The 22,193-nt window shown below is 49.8% G+C and overlaps 1 protein-coding gene across 1 annotated transcript in view; it reads left to right on the plus strand.

Moving 5' to 3' along the window:
- The window catches only part of MMP28 (matrix metallopeptidase 28), a 60,169-nt gene that overhangs the window by 28,100 nt on the left and 9,876 nt on the right, over positions 1 to 22,193 (plus strand). Inside the window, exons 5-6 of the mRNA XM_030537026.1 lie at positions 17,431 to 17,652; positions 21,587 to 21,832. Coding sequence (XP_030392886.1) covers positions 17,431 to 17,652; positions 21,587 to 21,832 — 468 coding nt within the window. The remainder of the gene's footprint in view (positions 1 to 17,430; positions 17,653 to 21,586; positions 21,833 to 22,193) is intronic.

The following is a 22,193-nucleotide window of genomic DNA, read 5'->3' on the forward strand; positions in this document are numbered from 1 at the left end:
CGGGGGGTGAATTGTGCAAACACCACGTATCCTGCTGGGTTCCCTGAGTGCCCCCAGAAACTTGGGGCCTGATCCTGCCTGATGCTGGCCACCCCAGGGACTTTGCAGTGGTGAAAGCAGAAGGAAAGAGGAGGGGGTCACTGCTAACCCCAAGCCGGGGAGAGGCCACTGCTGTTAGCTGGGCCTCCCCCTGCTCCCACTTAATCTAACCCCTGCTTTAGTGGTGGCCCCGAGGATCAAATTCTGCCCTTGGTGATGCACATGGAATCAATGGTTGTGTGCATCTGAGACCAGAGTCTGACTGCTGGGTCCAATCCGTCCACTGAAGCCAGTGGCATCACTCGGGGATGGACTTGGCCCAGGGACGTCTAAGGGCACAACTGAGACTAAACCCACAAGAGAAGACAAATGCAGCGCGGGAGAAATCATCTCTCTAGAGCCATAAACAGTCTTCCCTTCCCACCCCCGTATGAGTCATTCCAAGGGGAGGGAGTTGGGGAGGAAGAGTCCCTAAGCAGGGAAACCCAAGTGAGGGGGCGAAGCTTCCAGCATGGCTAGAGTGGAGAAAGTGGGCGAGGGGAGACACGGATTCCTCAGCTGGCTCTTCACGTCCTATCAGACCAGCTTCCTCGCGGGTGGAATGGACCAAAGCCAGGGAGGATGCTAAGGGATCAGAGTAGAAAACAGAACCATCAAGGAAGCCCTGCCAGATGTTCCCTGTCTGATCCCTGGTGATCCTTCCTTTTCCTCTTCCTTTGTTATTGTCATTATTTATTTCTGTTGTGATTGTGCCTTGGGCCCCATTGTGTTTGGTGCTGTACAGACACAGCAAAGAGAGGGTCCCTGCCCCATAGATCTTACAGTCTAATCCCATTATAACTGCAAGCCTCTGCTGAGCCTTCCCAGCCTGTTAGGGGATGTTGTGAAGGCAAAGACTATAACAGGGTTCAAAAAAGAACTAGATAAGTTCATGGAGGACAGGTCCATCAATGGCTATTAGCTAGGATGGGCAGGGATGGTGTCCCTGGCCTCTGTTTGCCAGAACTGGGAATGGGCGACAGGCGATGGATCACTTGATGATTCCCTGTTCTGTTCATTCCCTCTGGGGCACCTGGCATTGGCCACTGTCAGAAGACAGGACACTGGGCTAGATGGACCTTTAGTCTGATCCAGTGTGGCTGCTCTTAAGTGGGTTGGGGTTATTGCTTTCTGAACCTAGGAGGGTTCTCATTTGGGTACCAATGTATCGAGTGGACAGGGGGTCTGCGTTCAGTGAGGCTGGACAGAGCGTCCCAGGAAGGATGTGGGGCGACGGGCAGGAGGAAATAGAGGCAGAAATGGCAAACTTTGTCCCCTGCCAAGGAACGTGGCAGGGTTGTTGGAGACTGGTGTGTACTGCAGGCTGGTGACAGAGGTGAACTGATGCACCAGGGTGGCACTCAGGGCAAAGTTCACAGCACATGCACAAGCAGAAACACTTGTGCTGGAAGCTTGCAACCTGACACCACTTTATTTCTCAGATTTCAGAACCATGACACACAAGATCCCCAGAACCTAGAGAGAGAGAGCAGGCTGGGCCCAGAAACAGTGGCACTGCTCATGCTACCTTGCTTTCTGCTGGCTCTGACCAGACTATCTGGTTGCATGCATCTCTCCCAAGCACCCTAACCTGAAGCAGGGTCAGGAACAACCTCTCCAAGCACTCCTAGGGCAGAGTTCCCAGTCTGTGGAGTGTGCTCCGCTAAGGGGGCACAGAGAACCATTCAGGGGGGCACAGCTGGGGCCAGAGACAGCCCCCATGGTGGGGTGGGCAGGGAGTGCCACCCAGCTCTGCTCCTGGCCCCAGCTGCTGGCTCTGTGCCCAGGGCTCTGCTGCTGGCCCTGTGCCCGGGGCTCCGCACCCATCCCCAGCTGTGGCCCCAGCTTCACCCTCCTTACCCCTGTCCACATCCCCCCTCCCAAAGCCGTGGCCCCACTCCCCGGCCCCAGCTCTGGGGTTGGGGAGGGTGCGGACAGGGGTAAGGAGGGGCACGAAGTAAAAAGTGTGGTGACCCCTGTCCTAAGGGATTGCTGGGAGCATGTTTGCCAGTTGTGAGTAGACAGAGATGTGCTCGATTTGTTTGAGCTAGTGCATTAAAAATAGCCGCGTAGCCGGGGTAGCAGCAGTGGCAGCTCTGGCTAGCCGCCCACGTACATACCAAAGTGGACCGGGTGGATTTGCACTCAGGCAGCAAGCCCGAGCTGCTGTCTGCGCTACCCCAGCTACGCTGCTATTTCTAGCTTGAGCAGAGCTAGCGCGGCTGTCTACATGTGCTGCATAGACGTGTCCTTAAAGGGATAGCTTGCAATTCCATCACAGTCCTCGCTACACCGCTGGAACGAAAAACCAGAATGGTTCCATTCAGACAATGTCCCTTTTGGACATTCTTAAAACATTTTCCCCATGTTTCCCCTCCCACCTCCCACTGAATGTCCTCACAACTGAGAGGAAATGACGTTTCCCTAAGGAAAACTCTAGACATAAAAATTTTGACTGACTCTCCTGGCCAGTCCAGCTGCATTTTCCAAGCCTGTTGAAACCATAAGTAGTTTTATTGCTAGCTGCATTGGTACTTGGCAGCACATAAACTGGTGTTTCTCCCCACTCCTCCCCTCACAACCAGTGCTTCTGCGTGCGTGGACAGCTGATTGCTCGGTTCATTCTCCATCACTGGCAATTTTTAAATCGAGATCAGCTGTCTTTCGAAAAGATCTGCTCTAGTTCCAACAGGAATTAGTTTGGGGCAATTCTCCTGGCCTGTGTTATACTGGAGGTCAGACCCGATGGTCAAATGGTCCCTTCTGGCATTAGAATCTATGAATTGTGCTGACGTGTGGGCGGGGAAGGGGAAGAGAAGCCCGCACAGCCCTGCCATGTGATCCTCCCGGGGGAACTGCAGAGAGTGGCTGTGGCAGGACAAAGAGTGATTAGGCCCGGTGGCTGGGAAGCCAGACCCTCCAGAAGCGTGTTCTGCGGAGCTCATTGTTTATCCTGCTTTCAACAGGAAGCAGTCTGTCTGAGCCGAGGGCGAGCTTTGTTGGAGAAAGGGGAACAGTCGGGATGGGAATCTTCTATTAGGCGACGGTCTCACTCGTGTGCTCTGCAATGCCAGCTCCCGATTACAACATGCTGTGGATAAAACGCTGTTGCATCATGTAGTGTAGACTGGACCTAACCATATTTTTAACCCCATTCCAAACTGTGGTCAGACCGGGGCTGGTTCTATGCAGCAAGATAGAGCCATGTTTGGCCTGGCAGGGGACAAGTCTGTGGCCATGCTAATTTAGGCACCGGACACCCATAGAGGAGAGCACACCGCAGACTGCACTCGCTCCCTGAATCCTTCCCTGCCTTTGTCTGCCCTCCCTCCAGCCCTATAGAATCCTACCCTACCGAGTGGGGGAAACGTGTAACTGAGCCACTGTTCACTTCACACAGCATCATCTGGAGGTCTTGGCTTGGCTGCTGGAGTGAGAACAGGGCCCCATCTTCTGGGCACTTCCCCATAGTGTTCCCTGATGTTTTAAGCCTCAGCCCTGGCTCGCCTTTGCAATAGGGGACTGGGCTTGTTAGAAAGGCGCATCCTGTCACCCGCTTTAATTGCCTCGGTGCCAGCCCCAGACGTTTATTTGGCTGTGCCCGTGACAGGAGAAGAGTGTGTCTGGAGGTATCTGCAACGAAGCTCTGAAACTGCCTAGGCAGGCTTTGGAAGTGCTGGCCTGTCAAAGGGGATTAGCTGCGAAAAAGCCCTGCACAAGCCCAGCTGAGATAAACAGGAGGAAATGGGCATCCCACCAGTGGAAAACCCATCTGTCCAGGCTGCAATTGCCTTTTCCTAGACCCCATTGCTCGCTCTGCTTTAGTTGCGGGCTGCTCTGGCCTGGCTTTCCCGGAAAGGACAGATGCAGGGCCTGGTCCAGGTTTTATTCCACTGGAACCCACTGGCTTCACTGGAGATACTCCAGATTCGCACCAGCACACGTGAGATCCAAATCCTGCCGGCAGCCTTTAGGGGCAAGCGATGTGCCTGGTGTCTGCTCAGTTGGAAGGGGCTGATGCTAAGGGATGAGGGGACGTATTCCCCCACCGCAGCCTGAACCAGCTGCCTCCACCCTGCAGGGCTGGGGAGTGAACAGTTGGACTCGGAATCTTAAAGAGACAGACTCTGGTTAAATGCCAGGGCCCTGATCAGGCATTGTCCTGCACCCGTGCACGGTCACTAAAATGCTACCTTTCCGATCTGGTATGTTGCATGCACTTCACACTCGCTTTGAACTGGCACAGATGAAGGCACAAAGTGCAGCCCCCCTGGAGAATGGAGCCCTATGTTTTCCATAGGCCCTTCCCTACATCACAGACTATGCCTGGGTAAGTCAAGTGAACAATGGTTTAAACGCTTTGTCCCATTCATTCCCTTTGTGCATTTAACTCTCCTGGGGCAATGAAATCCGGCCCAGCTGGTTTAATTTTCCTCACATACCAGCGTCTTGTTCCAAGGATGAGTTACAAACGCTGCAGGGCAAGGTTTAAATCTGGATTTAACATCTTCAAGGATCAAGGCCCAGATCCTCAAAGGTAGTTAGGTGCCTACCTCCCATGGGAGTTAGGTGCCTAAAATACCTCTGAGGATCTGGGCCCCAGTCCCCTTTGTTGTACCAAAGTGAATAATGACCGGGCCACTGAGGGAATTTCTCTGGCTGTGACCGAGGCAGATTCAGCCCAATGTTGCAAATGTCTCTAACTTGGAGTTTTGTAACTGTCCTTTCCCTGTCTTGCCCCACCCCAGAGCATTTAGCTTAAACTCGCTGCTGATGTCTCTTTAAAGTAGCATCTCCTTAGGGTTGTGCAATTTTGCATTTTGGGCTCCCGTGCCGTCGGGGTAATGCATTATGTTTGTTCTCAGCCTGAGTGATGCTGGCAGCAGAAGGCTCAGGAAAGTCCACTTCGGTGTTTAAAAATCCCTTGCTCTCAATTGCATCTGACAGTTTATACCAGGTGTAGAATGCTTCTCGCCTGTGGCCGCTTTCCAACCAGTAGAGGTGCAGACATTCTCCCGGGCGATGTCCCATAAGGCAGAGTTATGTGAAGCATTTCCAAATGCGCAGTTCCCACGTCCTGCATCCAGCTGGTTATTAATGCTGGCACATGTCATAGCCTAGGCCACTCAGCCCTTATGTAAATCACATGTGGAACCAGGAATTCCCTCCCTCCCACCATAACTGACAGTAAGTGCTTCTCGTCCTTTGGCTTTTGCATGTGTCTGTATAGATTTCCTCGGTTGCTTGGGAGTAATGAGGCAGCCCCACAGCTGGTGCAGAACAGATTCAGTCCATTGATGTTCATAGATCCATTTACTCAATGGCGCTACACTGTGCTTCTGAGAGGAAGGATGGCTTAGTGGTTAGGGAACTACCTAGAATTTGGGAGACATAGGTTCAGTTCCCTACCCTGCTACAGACTTCCTATGTGGCCTTGGGTTGATCTTTTAGCCTCTCTGTGTCAGTTCCCCATGGATAAAATGGAGATTCTAGCACTGCTTTCCCTCTTGAGAGGTTGTGAACATAAATGTATTGTGAGATGCTCAGCTACCACAGTAAGGGGTGGCTGGCTAGATGGACACTAGCTGAGGATGTAGCTAAATATGTGACTAAAACGCTATGAAACTACGTTGCAATGGACAACGCAAAGTGTCTTGTAATAGAACCGAAAGAACTCATGATGCCAAATTTAGAACATGCTCATAGATTCCCAGGCCAGAAAGGATCATTGTGATCATCTAGTCTGACTTTCTGTCTAGCTCAAGCCAGAAAACGGCCCCAGAATTATTCCTAGAGCAGATCTCCTAGAAAAACGTCCAATCTTGATATAAAAATGGCCATGATGGAGAATCCACCACAACCTTGGGTAAATTGTGGTTAATTCCCCTCACTGTTAAAAATGTACGCCTTATTTCCAGTCCAAATTTGTCTATCTTCAACTTCCGGCCGTTGGATAGTTTTGTACCTTTCTCTGCTCGGTTGGCAAGCTCAAGAAGTGTAGTTCTAAGTATAATGAGAACGTGAAACCTCTGAGGCTCCAGGTCCACTTGGTGCTGGCAAAATGCAAGTTTGATACTACTGAATGTTTTAGCCAGTTCTTATCCCCTGCCATCCTAGTATTGTAATAGGGCAAGGAAAATGCATTCACCTAGGCCTCTGTGGGGCAGATCCTCTGTTGCTGTAAATCAGTGCAGCTCCTCTATAATTTAGTTTACTTAGCACAGTTTCACTATGTTAGAAATGTAATTAAAAAAAATCCTTTAGAAAAACAAAGGTTGAAACTCAGAGTGGGGGGGCTGAGGAATGTTCATGAGACTGCACAAAACATCAGGAAGTCTGAACCCCGGTAGGCCTCCCCCTCTCCAATGCAAATTTCCCCCCCAGATATTCTGGTCTCTACAGCTGGTGGTTCAGATTTAAACATTTTATTAAGATGATGTTTTTTTTTTAAAAAGTGAACGGTACAGAACTTGAGCATAGAAGTTTCTGGTTATCAGGGAATAACGTACAGATTATTGAGGGGCGCGAAGTTCGGTTTAAGATTGGGTGGCGTAAGGAATACATAATCTGCAGTATCCCCGATTGGGGGTAAAGGGTTGATGGGGTGAAGTACAGACATTGAGATATGAGGGTATGATGTTCATATAATAGCTATGTTCGGGTGTGTAGTATAATGAGTGGATATGATGATGAGGATGGATTGACCCTCATTTGGTGAGATTTAATGTTCAGGGAGTTCATGGTTCCAGTTCATATGATCCAATGGAGAAAGTCTCTTGGAAACAGCTCTGCTTTCCCCACAATTGAGTGGAAGCACGGAAGTGGCCGAGTGCTTTATGTTGGACACCTAGAAACCAAAGCCCGTTGACTTTTGAAAGAATAGCAATCCTTAGCTCTTATTGAGTGCTTTGCACCAGTAGATCTCAAAGGGCTTCACCAAGGAGGTGAGTCTCATTGTTCCCACAGTACAGATACCAGCTGTAACTTATCATTTGTACGAGGGCAGCTCGGGGACGTCTTGGTCAGGGATCAGGGCCCAAGCGTGCTGCATAGGCATATAATGAAAAGATAGTCTCTGCACCAAGGAGTTTACAATCTGAGCATGTATCAAGGGACAAAAGGTAAAGCCAGAAGAGATGAGGAAGGCCAGGGGACAGTGAAAGGATCCTGTTTGATATAACAGGGCTGTGGTCATGTTAGGTAATAAAGCAAGTCCTCACTCACCTCTCCAACACCCGAGGTTGCTGCGGAGTTGGAATATGGGCCCACAATTCTGTCAGAGACCAGACACAAATGCGTTGATCAACGGGCACACACTACCCCAAAAGCTTTAGAATAAGTGTGGCCCCTTTATTAGGGGTGGGCATCAATATTTATACACAGAAGTAAACAAAGTGATTAACAAAAGATAATGGTCATGCATAATCAATCAAGATTTTACAGGAAGAGCAAGTTTAAGAAGTAAATGCATAGAGATAAAAGGCTAATGGCTACTTGAGGAAGGGGGTGTCATGAGTAGTTTGCAGGTCAGTGCTTTGTTCAAAAAAGGTTCAGAAAGGATTATGCAGAGACGGCCAGTCTGGGTGTTTTTTGGCTCCAAAGTTCACCAAAAGTTTAGACCCAACATTCCTCCATTTGTAGCTTTGAGATAACTATTAATCAAAAAGCTACACCCTATTTCAAGATCTCAAGGGCCGCTTGGCAATTTCAGCCTGGGCCAATTCGAAGAGAGTAAGGCTTTTAGCTGAAGTGGGAAAAGAATAAACTGACTTACATGAGTTTATGAGGGAGGGGACACACTGAATACAGCAACACAGTATTATAAGGACTACCATGGCCCCAACAACACCCACCAAGAGGTTTTTAACCCACCCAAATCCGGGCAGCCAATTCCATAAGGCTCCCCACCAATCATAAGGTGGCTGGCCAGAGGAGTAGTTTTTAGCCATTTCCCTTAGGTGTTTGGTACGTTGAAAAGTGTCAGAGTAGGTGTCATTTACAAAAACACAGCATTCTTCATTTATGAGGGCGCAAGTTCCTCCCTGGGCTGCTAACATCATATCTAAAGCCATTCTGTTTTGCAAAGCCAACTGGCGCAGCTGGGACATTTCCCCGGCCTGGTTCTCAAATAGGGTTGCAGTTTCATTGGTCAAAGATTCTAATAGTCCCTGTAGACGGATGATAGCACCCTTCAAGCTAGTGTGACCAGCCCACCGCTGCCAGGACAAACCATCACGGAGATTAATATCTCTGTCAGTTTCACGGATGTTACGAACGTGGGGAAAATGAGGGGGGGTGAGGGAGATCCGAGAAGGCGGTGCTAGCCATGCCAAATAACATGACCCTGCCCAATCAGGGGAGAGGAAATAATAAGCCTTGGGCCCGCACACCCAGTATGTTCCATATAATGCGTTTTGGGTATTCCATTTCTCAAAGTAGGAGGTAACCCACCGCCCGTTGTACCACTGTTCCCCTGGTAACGCAGAGGGGTCGTTGTGTGAACTGCAGAGGCACAATTTGGTAGTGTTGTCCTCAAAGGGCAGTGTAGTACTGCTTGAGCAGTTGTAGAAGGCAATTGTGTATCCTTTAACAATTAGTTGGACACCCTCGAGCTCTGAGCAGGGCTTTTTAAAAACTGACTCTGAAAACCTGCCCCTCCATGAAAAAGTTGAAAAGGTTGGATCGGGGTGAGGGATCCACATATGGGATAAGTGGGATGCGCAAGGCTTGAAGCCAAGATTTTTACTAAAGGCGGTGCCATTAAAATATATGTTGCATTTACTTGTTCCCACAAAAGTTGACCCTTTTTCTTTAACAAAACACAGTGATCCTGTTTGATTGGTTACCCTGAGATATTTGTTAATTGGCACTTCTGTTTTGTCCCATGTAAGATTGGGTTGGACTGGATCTTTTATTCTAGTCGGTGGCATCCAAGTCATATTAGCAGTGGTTAGGGGAATGGGTGTGAAGGGGAGTCCTTGTGCTGCATTTACTGGAAATTGAGTACATACCCAGCAATCACTTCTATTTCCTAAAATACGAGTTTTAACCTCATGGGAATATCTAATAAAAGCATTATCTTCATAAGCAGAAAATAAACTGAAAAAGCATAAAAAACATACAGTTGTCAGAATAAAGGGTCCTCTCATTTTTTTCGAGTTAATTTAAGTCTAATGTCTGAGAGAGGTAAGCTGGTCCACTGGTCGAAGGCAGTGTCCTCAGTGGTGACAAGAGCTGCTGGTCCGTCACTGTGGTCCACTACGGCTGGCTTGACGTGGGAGTGGTGGATCCAAGATTTGCGTCCTTCCAGGAACACTGCAGTCTGGGTTGTCAAAAGAACCTGGTGGGGTCCAGTAAACCTTGGCTGGAGGGTGTCGTCACGAACGAACTTTTTGGCCCAGACGAAGTCCCCTGGTTGGAACGGATGGATTTGTTCCTCCAGCGGCACGGTCTGGGAAAACTGCGAGGCTTTCCAAAGGGTACGGAGGCGAGCCTGTAGGGAGAGAAACTGACACGCAGTCATATGATCCCCTCCCAATAGTGAAACATCAGCACGTGGTAGCGCCCCGCCTTTGAAAGGGGGGTGTCCATAGAGCAGTTCAAAGGGGGATAATCCCAATGCGCGGGTTGGGCGAGTACGAAGGTGAAACAGGACCAAGGGAAGTACCTGAGGCCACTTTAATCCTGTTTCCTGACAGTATTTAGCCAATGTAAACTTAAGTTCCCTATTCATACGCTCAACTTTCCCGCTAGACTGGGGGTGGTAGGGTGTATGAAAGGAGTGTGAAATGCCCAGTCCTTGTTCTAAACGGCCAAGGACATGACCAGTAAAGTGAGGTCCGCGATCTGAGTCGAGCACAAGAGGGATGCCAAAACGGGGTACAATATCTCTAAGGAGAATCTTCGCCACTGTGGCAGCAGTACAATTAGCAGTAGGAAAAGCTTCGACCCAGGAAGTCAGAGGGCAAACCAAAACAAGGAGGTGCTTTTTTCCAAAAGCCTTTGGCATATCTGCAAAATCAATTTGAAGATGTTGAAATGGAGCAGCAGGCGGAGGTCTTCCACCCTTAATTTTGTTAAGAGGTGGAGCAGGTCCATTACGCTGACATGTGCTGCATGCTTTCACTATTGATAGGCAATAGGGTTGAATGCCTGGAGCATACCAAAAGCGAGCGATAGTGTCCACGAGGGCGTGCGTGCCGTAGTGACCCCCTTTATCATGGTGCCAGCGAACTGCCACAGGGTATGTGGAGCGAGGGAGGCAGGCTCGGCCATCTGGCATAAGCCAGGTCCCTTTGACCAGAGTGGCCCCGAGGCTTTCCCATGATTTTAGTTCAGCAGCGGGTACTGGTACGGGGTGCGGTGGAGTAAAGGAGGAGGTTGCAATAGCCAATGTGGGCATGGCTAAAGGTAAGGTGGCAGCCTTCTTGGCGGAGGCGTCAGCCAGGGCATTCCCACGGGTAACGGGGCTGCTATCTTTAGTATGGGCCCGGCAGTGAACTACAGCCAGGACGGAGGGTTTTTGGAGGGCGTCCAAAAGCTTGTGGATGAGGGGGAGGTGCTGAATGGGTTTACCGGCAGCTGTCTGGAAACCTCGAAACTTCCAGAGGTGGATATGACAATGCACAACTCCAAAAGCATATTTGCTATCAGTAAAAATGGTAACGGTCTTACCAGCGGCCAACTGGCAAGCTCGGGCCAGGGCATAGAGTTCAGCGGCTTGGGCTCCCCAGTTGCCTGGCAGTGAGGCGGCCTCTTGAATGTCCCATTCAGAGGTGACAGCATAACCAGTGAAACGCTTGCCATCAACATAGAAGGAGCTTCCGTCCGAGAAGAGGATGCAATCGGGGTTGTCTAGTGGCACGTCAAACAGGTTGTCTCTTATCTGTAAGATGCTGGAAACTACTTCCACACAGTCGTGCTGGTCCTGGGGGACTGGCAGGTCAGGAAGCAAGGTAGCTGGATTAAGGGGTCCACACCTTTCAAAAATTAGGTTAGTGTCTTCTAAGAGTTCGGCCTCTAGCTGTTGCTGACGATGGGCCGAAAAGACTTGGGTTGTGCCCCTACGCAGAAGGGCTGACAAGGCATGAGAGGTCCAAACCGTGGTAAAATGACCCAGGGTTAGGCTCTTTGCCTTTGTGATCAGCAGGGCAGCTGCTGCCAGAGTCCGGGTGCAGGATGGGGTTCCCTGAGCGACAGGGTCGATTTGCTGAGAGTAAAAAGCAAGCGGGAAATGGTGGGGCCCGCTCAGCTGGGTAAGGACACCACTAGCAATTCCGCCCCTCTCGTGGACAAAAAGGTGAAAGGGTTTGCTGTAATTGGGGGGGCGGAGAGACATGGAGGAGGCCACACTGTCCTTGAGTAACTGAAAGGCTTGAATAGTGTCCGGGGACCACTGCAAAGGGTCAGGAGCAAGGTTAGCAGTGAGTCGGTGGAGCGGTTTGCTTAACTCCCCGCAGGACGGCAACCAGGGGCGACAGAAGCCAATTAATCCTAAGAAACCTCGAAGTTGTTTCTTGGTGTTCGGTAGAGGGCAGTTTTGAATAGTCTTTATGCGGGCTGGGTCCATCTGTCTTCCTTCTGGGGTTAACAGGAAGCCCAGATATCGGACCTTCTGTGAGACCCACTGAATCTTTTTAGGGTCTACCTTGTGGCCTCTGGTGTGTAGGTATAATAAAAGTGCCTTACCATCGATGCGGAGGGCAGCTTCTTCGCGATTACCTAATAGGATGTCATCTACGTATAGGACCAATGTGGATCCCTGCGGACTGGTGAAACCTTCCAAGTCGTGGCGGAGGCACTGGCTGAAAATCGTGGGGCTGTCTCTGTAGCCTTGAGGAAGTCGTTGCCAGACATAACTTTGTCCCTCCCAGGTGAAACCAAAGAGATACTGAGAGTCTGGGTGCACAGGAATGCTGAAAAAAGCTGATTTTAAGTCAATAACAGTGAACCACTCAGCATCCCAGGGGATTTGGCTGATGATAGTAGCTGGGTCAGGAACTACTGCATGAAGAGGGACCACATACTGATTAACAACTCGTAGATCCTGTACAAAGCGCCAACGAACAGGGTCTCCGTCCTTTTTAGGAGGCTTTTTGACAGGCAGTATAGGGGTGTTACAGGGAGTGCGCTGAGGGCGGACTAGCTTTTGTGCAATGAATCCCTCAATAATGGGGCGGATGCCCTCCCGGGCTTCCAGCGACAGGGGGTATTGAGGGACTGACGGGGGGGTTAAGGAAGGCTTTACCTGAATCCTTACGGGCTCTGCCGAAAGGAGCAGGCCAACATCAGTGTCAGAAATTCCCCAGAGGGTTGAAGGCAAGTCAGTGAGGTCAGGGGAGAGAGAGGGGGGTGTTTCCCAATTACCCTGAGTAGGGGCCGAATCTCCTAACACTGTCATCAATAATCCTACCCCTTCAGGAGTGCAGGTTAAAGTAGCCTCAAGCTTACAGAGTAAATCCCGGCCCATCAAAGGGATCGGACAAGCTGGGGAAAAAAGAAAACGGTGAGAAAAACATTTATCAGCATAAATAACATTCAAAGGCAAAGTGAGTCCCAGAGACTGTGGGTTGCCCTCCACCCCAGTCGCAGTTTTAACCTCAGAGGATAGCCAGGGAGAGGGGGCATGATTTAAAAGAGAGAAAGTAGCCCCAGTATCAATGAGGAAAGAGACAGGCAGTCCCTGGACTGAAAGGGTTAAACGAGGCTCTTCGCTGGGAGGAGAGAAAGTGAGAAAGGAGCCGGCTAAAGACATTAAGGAAATAAGACCATCACATTGTTTGCCTTCGCCCCCGGGGTACCGTCATTGAGGAGGCTGAGTTTGCTGCGGCTGCTGCTGTTTTCCATAGTTGATCCAGGCCTGGGGGATGGGCTGAGCTGGTGGTGCAGGGGTGTATTCCTCACTTGTGTAAGCATCTGCGGATGCAGCCAGACCTTCTGGGCGTCCCCAGGGGCATTCACGTTTAAAGTGACCAGGCTGTCCGCACTGAAAACAATTTCCTGATGGCTGGGGTCGCCAGGACCCTCTTCCCCGGGCACCCTGGAATCCCCTGCCACGGCCACGGCCTTTGCCTCGAACACCACCGTGAAAAGCTAAAGCCATCAGCTTATATTCTTCCTTTTTCTCTTTCTTTTTACTACTTTCCCTTTCTTTCTCCCAGGCAAAATCAGCTACTTCCAACACTGAAGTGACTGACTCACCTCCCCAACCAGGGCGAAACTTTAAGAAGTAATCCCTTACAGGGGGCACCGACTGATTCACAAAAAATGAAATAAGAGTAGGGTGGTCTGCTTCTCTCTCAGGATCCATCTGAGTGAACATTCGGGCCCCCTCCAATAGCCTCGACCAGAACTTTCTGGGCGGCTCATCAGATTCCTGCCGAATCTGCATGAACTTAGCCTGATTAGGCGAGCGGCGAGCCATTTCCTTGAGTCTCTCTAACAATCGCTCTCTATCTGTTCGCAGCTGAGTCAGCCTTAGCTGAGTCCAGTCTAGGGGATTCCAGCCAGCGGCCAGATCCCGCCTATCCATCCAAGTAACATTAGCTGCATTGCTATCTCCCCATGTCCTTTCTGCCATCCACAATCTACTACGTTCTTCTCCAGTCAAAACTCTACTTAACAACTGATCCACATCCGTATAAGTAGGATTATAACTTAAAAACAATCTTTCTAGAAGTTCTATGATCTTTCGGGGATTTTCCCCAAAAGACCCTGACAACTGTCCCCACTCTTTCAAATCCCATTCTAGCCATCCTTTATATTCCACAATACTAGCATGTTGCAATTGTCCATCATTGCTCATATAAGGTTGATCGTGCACCTGTAAAGGCATCTCTATAACCATACTTTTATTATTCGCAAGAGATTTGACAGAGACATCCTCTAGGCTATCCTCAGGGGGGGGGCATGCACCCTGCTGTACCTGCTTGGACCTAAGCCTAGTAACTACTCCTCCCGAGGTTGGCCCCTCCAATTCCTCCTCATCCTTCTGCACAAATTCCAATCTGGGATCCTGCAGATTCCCCTCTGCTACAAGGAGAGAGTTCCCCTGCGGAGGAGGAATAGGGGCAGGTGCAGAGGGGACCAGCTGACGAGTCAAAACACGCCGTGGTCTACACCCTTCATCGAAATAACCTGGAGGGGGTTCACTCTCGGGAGAGTACCTGACTGCCATAATTTTTAAAGATTTCCACAGCTCTGCTGCTGTGTCCCAACAAAACCAGTAACATAACTGTCCCGGATGGTCTTTTTCGATCTGGCTCTTTACTCCTCTTAAGGCAGCCTGCTCGAAAGAGCCATACGAAGGCCACCTCATCTCCGAGTCGGCCAATACCGCGGTATACCCAGTCCAATTCCTTACACATAGTGTGTACAACTTCTTCCTAGACATTCCTGTCTGTACTGGGAGTTTCCCTTCATTCCATAACTTATTTACAATCCCCAACGGACTCTCAAGAGGCACGCTAGTCCCTTGACCCATGGTGTCTGACAGGAGCCCTCCAACTGGCGTTTACCCTGCTGTCCAATACACGACCCCTCAATATTGAATTGGCTAGGAGAAATCTCCTGTGGCGCCTTGCCAATTCATATATGAGTGGTCTGACCACTGGACAGAGGTACCGCACCAGAAGGAATCCCGGACGAGCCCCCAAATTGTTAGGTAATAAAGCAAGTCCTCACTCACCTCTCCAACACCCGAGGTTGCTGCGGAGTTGGAATATGGGCCCACAATTCTGTCAGAGACCAGACACAAATGCGTTGATCAACGGGCACACACTACCCCAAAAGCTTTAGAATAAGTGTGGCCCCTTTATTAGGGGTGGGCATCAATATTTATACACAGAAGTAAACAAAGTGATTAACAAAAGATAATGGTCATGCATAATCAATCAAGATTTTACAGGAAGAGCAAGTTTAAGAAGTAAATGCATAGAGATAAAAGGCTAATGGCTACTTGAGGAAGGGGGTGTCATGAGTAGTTTGCAGGTCAGTGCTTTGTTCAAAAAAGGTTCAGAAAGGATTATGCAGAGACGGCCAGTCTGGGTGTTTTTTGGCTCCAAAGTTCACCAAAAGTTTAGACCCAACAGTCAGACCACTCTCTGCCTGGTTTCCCCATTTGAAAAGGGGCCGGGCAGTGATTCTTACCTGTCTTGGAAAGCGCTGTTGGATCCGTGGATTAAAAACATGTTACACAAGTGCTAGTGCACTGGTGGTGGATGAGTGTAAACGCTCCGGTGTTGCTTCTCAGCCTCAGCCAGCTTGCTGGGTTTGAAAAGCAGCATTGTTGCCTAATGACACCGTGGCTGATTTTAGCCCCTTGGCCAAGCAGGGTGTGCAAGGAGAAACCTGCTCTGCAGAATTGGGTTTCACCTCTACTGGCCAATACCAAGAGCTGCCACTCCCACACCTGGTGCTGCTGCCTTCGTGACCTTAGCTCAGTGGCCTCTGTTACATATTTTAATCCCGTTCCTTCCTGGGAACACATTTCAGACCCACCCATATGTTGTCCAGGAGTCGGAGCTTTGTGACCGAAACCTAACTTTCCACGTGTACAGGTAAGTGACATGTGCCTGAAATCTTGCATTCCTTTTGGGCTGCCTTACCGGCCACACCCCCAGCCTCTCCCATGTGTTTGAGGTCATTCCCCTTCCCACATCGTAGCTATTTCGTTCCGCCTGCAGGGCAGCTGTTTTCAACAGCAGCCTTGTTTTCATTCACTGAAACCCACAGGTGGTAAAGCTAATTATTGGGTGAGATCGGCAGCTCGTGTGAACCGGTATAGATCCATTGACTTCAATAGAGCTGCACCCGTCCACACCAGCTGAGGATCTGGCCCTCTACGTGCACTTACTATGCTTGGCTTTGGGGGGCAAATGCTCTCGTTCTGGCTGGGTGTCCCACTTCCTTTCCTAACTCGATCAAAACACTCCTTGGCTTCAAAATGCTCAGCTATGCAGGAGCGCAGCTCCCTGGTGGGGGAGCCCGGGATCTGAGTCGGGGGTGGTGTAAATGGAGGTGAGCGTTACACATTGGGATGCGCATGTGCCAGTGGTGATGTGACTTGCTCCAATTCTTGGGCTCTCAGAAGAAGGGCGACCAGCCGGCTAGAAAAGCAAGAAGAGGGCGTGTGACAGAGCCAGATTCTGATCTTGGTGTAAATCTGGAGTCACTCTGTTAAAGCCAGTGGAGTTCTTCTGGATGTGCCTCAATGCAACGGGGTTCAGCATATGGCCCAGACTGAACTGGTGGCTTTATCTCATGCCCTTCTGTCAGCTGTTTTGACCAGACTGCCTCCCTACGCTGTGGTATTTGCCCGCCTTGCACGTAAAATCAGTAGCAACTGCGAAGCCCCTAGTGGACTCCACGGGCTCTACATACTCTTGGGCTTTATCCTTCTCTTTATTGTTGTTTGTATTACGGTAGCACCTGGGAGGCTCATGGTGCTAGACTCTCTGCCAACACATCACCAGGAGAAGGTCCCTGCCCCACAGAGCTTGCAGTCAAAGTATCAGACTCCTCCTCTTACTGGTGGAGCTGCTCCTGACTGGTGAGAGGAAAATCACGCCCACTAACACTCATGTCACAGGCATCATCCCTTACTTGGGCTCCTTTATTCTTTGGTTGGAGTCCCATTGCAGGGATGATCTGCTCCATTATGTTTACAATACACTGGCTAAGGGACAGACTAGGTATGAGATTGAAGTGCATGGTCCTTTTCATCTCCTCGCTGCCCTGGGGTGCTCCATTGCATTTCCCAGGATTGTTCTCTTGTCTGGCAAACCTTTAGGGATTATAGGCAATGGAGATCCTTGCTGCTGAGAAGAGATTCAGTGGGGCCAAATCCTGCTGTCAGTTTTACTGGCGTAAATTCAGAGTAACCTCATTCAAGGCAGTGGAATTATTCCAGATGTATCCTCTCGTCCCTGAGATCTGAATTTTGCCTGGTGTGTGAACTGGAGGAGGTGTGTTGAGCTGAAAGAAACTTCAGATCAACAGAGCTGGCTTCTGATCTCATTTACACAAATGCAAAACCAGAGTCACTCCATTAAAGGAAGCTACTCCAGATTAACTCTGTTGTACCTGAGATCAGGATCTGTAGGATTCTTGAATGCACTGTTCAGGGGAGGTCAAGTATAGGGTGGGTTAGGGTGGACAGGGTGCAGGGTCAGGAGACAGGACACTTGCTTCTATTCCTAGCTCTAACATGGGCAGATCACTTTTCTTCTCAGTGCCTCAATTTCCCCATGTGTAAAATGGGTATAATGATCCCACTCTTCCTTTGGAAGGTGCAGTGAGATCTGTGGATGGGAAGCACGATGGAGACATAAAAGAAAACTCTCCCTCTTGCAGGTGGAAAGTGGTACAAACGGCACCTAACCTACCGGATTGTGAACTGGCCTTGGTATCTGCCCCAGCACCAGGTGCGGCTGGCGGTGAAAGCGGCTTTCGATCTCTGGAGCAACGTCTCATCCTTGGCGTTCTGGGAGGTGCTGGACAGCCCTGCTGACATCCGCCTGGCTTTCTTCCACGGCGACCACAACGATGGACTCAGCAACGCCTTCGATGGGCCAGGTGCTAATCGCTCCCTCATCGTAAGCTTCTCTTTTACACCGGGGGCTCTTACGAGGCAGCAAGTGAGGGAGGGAGGGGTGGGAAGGGGAAGAGGCTTGTGATCCTCCAGTGCCTCCCCTATGAGCAGATCGGCTTAGTGTCGCTGGCCAGGACTAACGTGCAATGGCTGAAGGAGAAGGATGGGCCTGACACATGTCATTCTGGGCTGTCCTATGTACGATATGGGGGTGTGTGTCATTGTTCTTCTCTGCTTGGCACTGGTGAGGCCTCAGCTGGAGCACTGGGTCCAATTCTGGGTGCCGCACTTCACGATAGATGGGGACAAATTGGAAAGAGTCCAGATGAGAGCGGCAAACATGATCAAAGGTTTAGAAAACCTGACCTGTGGGCAAAGACTAAAAGAACGGGGCATGTTTAGTCTTGAGAAAAGACTGACCCGATAACAGTCTTCAGATATGTTAAGAGCTGTTATAAACAGAGCCGTAATCAATAGTTCTTCATAGCACAATGGAACAAACGGCCTAGGGAAGTCATGGCAGTTTCTACACCGAGGGAGGCTGGAGCCATCTGTCTTGGATGGTTTAGTCACAACAAATCCTGCATCTTGGCAGAAGGTTAGACTAGCTGACCCTTGCGGTTCCTCCTAACCCTCTGGCTCTATGATTCAATGTCTGCTGGAGGCAGGACATGAAGTTATGGGCTTGATCTGCAGCAAGGGAGACTTGGGTTAGCTATTAGGGGAAATCTTCTAACTAAGAGGAGTTTAGCTCTGGAACAGGCTTCCATGGAAGGTTGTGGAATCCCTGTCACTGGAGGTTGCCCAGTCACCTGTCAGAGATTGTCTAGCTTTACTTGGTCCTGCCTCAGCACAGGGACCTGGACTTGGTCGCTCGTTGAGGTCCCTTCCAGCCCTGCATTTATGATTCTGTGTCTCTGATCTCACTCTGGTGCATGCTCCACTGTCTTGGATGGAGTTCCTCCTGGTTTACATAGGAGTGAGAGCAGAGTTGGGGTCATGTTGTCCAGTGGAAACGGAGACAGGGATTTAGTGCGGGAGAATGTTATCTTTATTTAGCTAGAGTTTGGCTAAGACACTAGGACTAACTACGCAAGTGCTTTTGTCTCACTCCTGTCTAAGTACTGAACAACACTTGTCCTGCAAAGCATGCCATGAGATCTTTCATGGACGCAGGCTCTCAAGGACTTGGGACAGATCCTCAAATGGTGTAAATCAACGTAGCTCCCTTGACTTTGACGGATCTAGGTTAATATACACCAGGCATGGACCTGTGCCCTACTTTTTATTTCTTCTCCAAAGCTAGTTAATGGTAAGGTGTGGGCCTCTCATTTCCGGGGTGATGGCTACAAATTCCAAGCCTTCGAAACCTGAGGTTAGCTGCAGGTAATTATTCCTAATGTCCTGGCTTTAAGGAATTAGTGATTCCTTAGAATTTGTTATTAATAGGCAGCAGGTTTAAAACAAAGACAAGGAAGTACTTCTTCACGCAACGCACTGTCAACCTGTGGAACTCCTTGCCAGGGTATGTTGTGAAGGCCAAAAGTATAACAGGATTCAAAAAAGGATTAGCTAAATTGCTGGAGGATAGGTCCATGAATGGCTATTAGCCAAGATGGTTAGGGATGCAACCCCATGCTCTGGGTGTCCCTAAACCTCCAACTGCTTTAAGCATCTGACACCGGCCTCTCTCAGAGCCAGAATACTGGGCTAGGTGGGCCATTGGTCTGACCTACTATGACTGTTCTTATGTTCTTGTGTGATGAATTTGCGATGTCAGTTATTAAACTGTACTGTGGACTTTCATTCAAATCCGGGACCACAGACTTTTCACAGCTTGGGCTATTTCCTCCCAAGTCCATCACATCCCTTGCTAAGCCATTCTGCTCTGCTATATCAGGGGCATTTCAACCCCCGTAGCCTTCAGCCAATGCAGCAGAATAGCTCGTTCAGAGTGACTGGAGCATGCCTGCTCCCACGCCCAAGTGATTAACCCATGTGATAAAGATCTTCATGCCGATTTCGATGGAACTACACATTCTACAGATAAAATGGCCTGTATTTAGAAGTGAATAACAGAAATAATTTTTATCTCACTATTGCTAAAGAGATTAGTCCACAATATCCAACCATCAGCCTTTTTTTAAAGGCCTGGTTTTAATTCGCATTTTAAAATGTATTTTGGGGACAATTAATTCAAACTATCCAAATGACCAGTGAATTTGGTCTTAAAAGAACAGCTGCTTTCGGGCTGAGCCCTTTCTTTTGTTATGCCTGCAAATAAGGGATTCGATTTAAATGCTGTCAGACCCGTAATGACCCTGATACAGACATCACTTCTTGGCGCCTTAGATTCCACCTTTCAGACTAACAGCCGTGCAGGGCCGGCTTTAAGCCGATTCACCCGATTCCCCGGAATTGGGCCCTGTGCCGAAGAGGGCCCTGCGCCGGCGCCTAAGGGGGCCCTGCTCTGGGCTTCTTCGGTGGCATTTCAGTGGTGGGGGTCTTTGGCGGCTGGGGGTCTTCTCCAGGGGTCTTTGGCGGCATTTCAACAGTGGAGGTCCTTCAGTGCCACGGGAAACCTGGAGTGGACGCCCCACTGCCGAGTATTCTAATTGGGCCCCGCGGGTCACAAAGCCGGCCCTGCAGCCGTGTTAGTCTGTATCTGCAAAACCAGCGAGGAGGCCTTGTGGCACCCTAGAGACTAACGATTGTATTTGGGCATAAGCTTTCATGGACTAAAACCCACTTCCTCAGGTGCGTGGAGTGGAAAAAACAGGAGCAGGTATAAATACACAGCACAGGAAAAGATGGGAGTTGCCTCACCAAGCGGGGGGTCAGTGCTAACGAGCCATTTCAGTGGAAGTGGGCTATTCTCAACAGTTGACAAGAAGGGGTGGAAATCACGTTCGTAGTGCTAATGAGGCCAGTGTAATCAAGGCAGCAAAGAATCCTGTGGCACCTTATAGACTAACAGACGTTTTGGAGCATGAGCTTTCGTGGGTGAATACCCACTTCCTCAGATGCATGTAATGGAAATATCCAGGGGCAGGTATATATATGTGTGCTAGCAAGCAAGCTAGAGATAACGAGGTCAATTCAATCAGGGAGGATGAGGCCCTGTTCTAGCAGTTGAGGTGTGTAATCAAGGTGGCCCATTTCAAAGAGCTGGCGTGAAGGTGTGAGGATCAGCAGGGGGAAATTTAGTTTTGTAGTGATTCCCCCGGGAATGCTTGCGGCACATGAAAGGAAATGACTAGCTAGTGAAAGGGAGACAGCGAGGATTTACCCAAAGGTGAATGGTTCAAATCCAGCTGTAACCAAAATGTCACGTTAGCTGGGATTGGATGCCAGTTCCTCTTGGGCTGATTTCCATTTCCCAAACCCACAATTGACTCTTGCTGGCAGACCCAGTGGAGAGGTCAAGGACAGAACAGGAGGTTTGGCGTGAATTGCTTCTATAGGTAGCTTCTCCCCATCACCCAGAATGCAAATTTTCCCTGCCTCATACACTCCCTGATCTGGGAATAGCTACAGGACTTCTACCTTTGGGGCTGTCTGTCTCCCACCAGTGTTCTCTCACTAGCTGCCACTGTATCCAGAGGTGGTGTTAGCCCACTGGAGGGCCCCAAACAGGAATGTTTTTGTCCCCCTTATACCTCGCTCATCCCCTAAAAATACTAATTGCGATATTTCCACAACCCAGAAAGTTTACCAGCAGAGCCTGTACTAATATACATGTTAAAAAGCCCATGTTAAATAGGATGATTGATATTGTCTACATATTCCTAGTGCCACCACGGACTGCATCCTTTGCTCTTTTGTGCCCAGACATCCCTCGCCAATTGTAGAACAGGCTCAGCACATGCATGTGACCTGTGCATCAGTTGTAACCGCCTCCGCTCCTCTTTCCACCAGGGGGCGCCCTGGCGCACGCGTTCTTCCCTCGCCGTGGGGAGGCGCACTTCGACAGCGACGAGCGGTGGTCCCTGCACAGCGGCAAGGGTCGCAACCTGTTTGTGGTGGTAGCGCACGAGATCGGGCACACGCTGGGGCTGGAGCACTCGCCCGTCAGGAGCGCCCTGATGTCTCCCTATTATAAGAAGCTGGGCAAGGACTTTGTGCTGAGCTGGGATGACATCCTTGCTGTCCAGAACCTGTACGGTGAGCCTGGATCTCCTGGATCCCCTCTGTCATCTTTTGGCTTGCGTGTGTGTCCTCTCCATGTGCCGCCCAAGCTCTGCACGGGTAGCTGACCCCTCAGGCATCGATAGTGCTACCCAGAAAGACCACAGATGCGATTTGGTGGCGAAGGCGCTCAGCCAGGTTTATTTTCAACAAAGTACGGTACTAGTGCCCTCTAGATTCTGCAGGTACACTGACACATGTATGCCCATTTCAATCGACCGGCTCAGTCAACAGCAGGACTTTGTCCAGCCTAGGGGGCAGTAGAAAGGGTTAAGACAAGGTACCCTGACGTCAGTAGACTGAGATTAACAATTTACATACCACCTGACATGTTTCA

Source organism: Gopherus evgoodei, chromosome 17 (genome assembly GCF_007399415.2).
Source record: "Gopherus evgoodei ecotype Sinaloan lineage chromosome 17, rGopEvg1_v1.p, whole genome shotgun sequence".
Taxonomy (NCBI): Eukaryota; Metazoa; Chordata; order Testudines; family Testudinidae; genus Gopherus; species Gopherus evgoodei.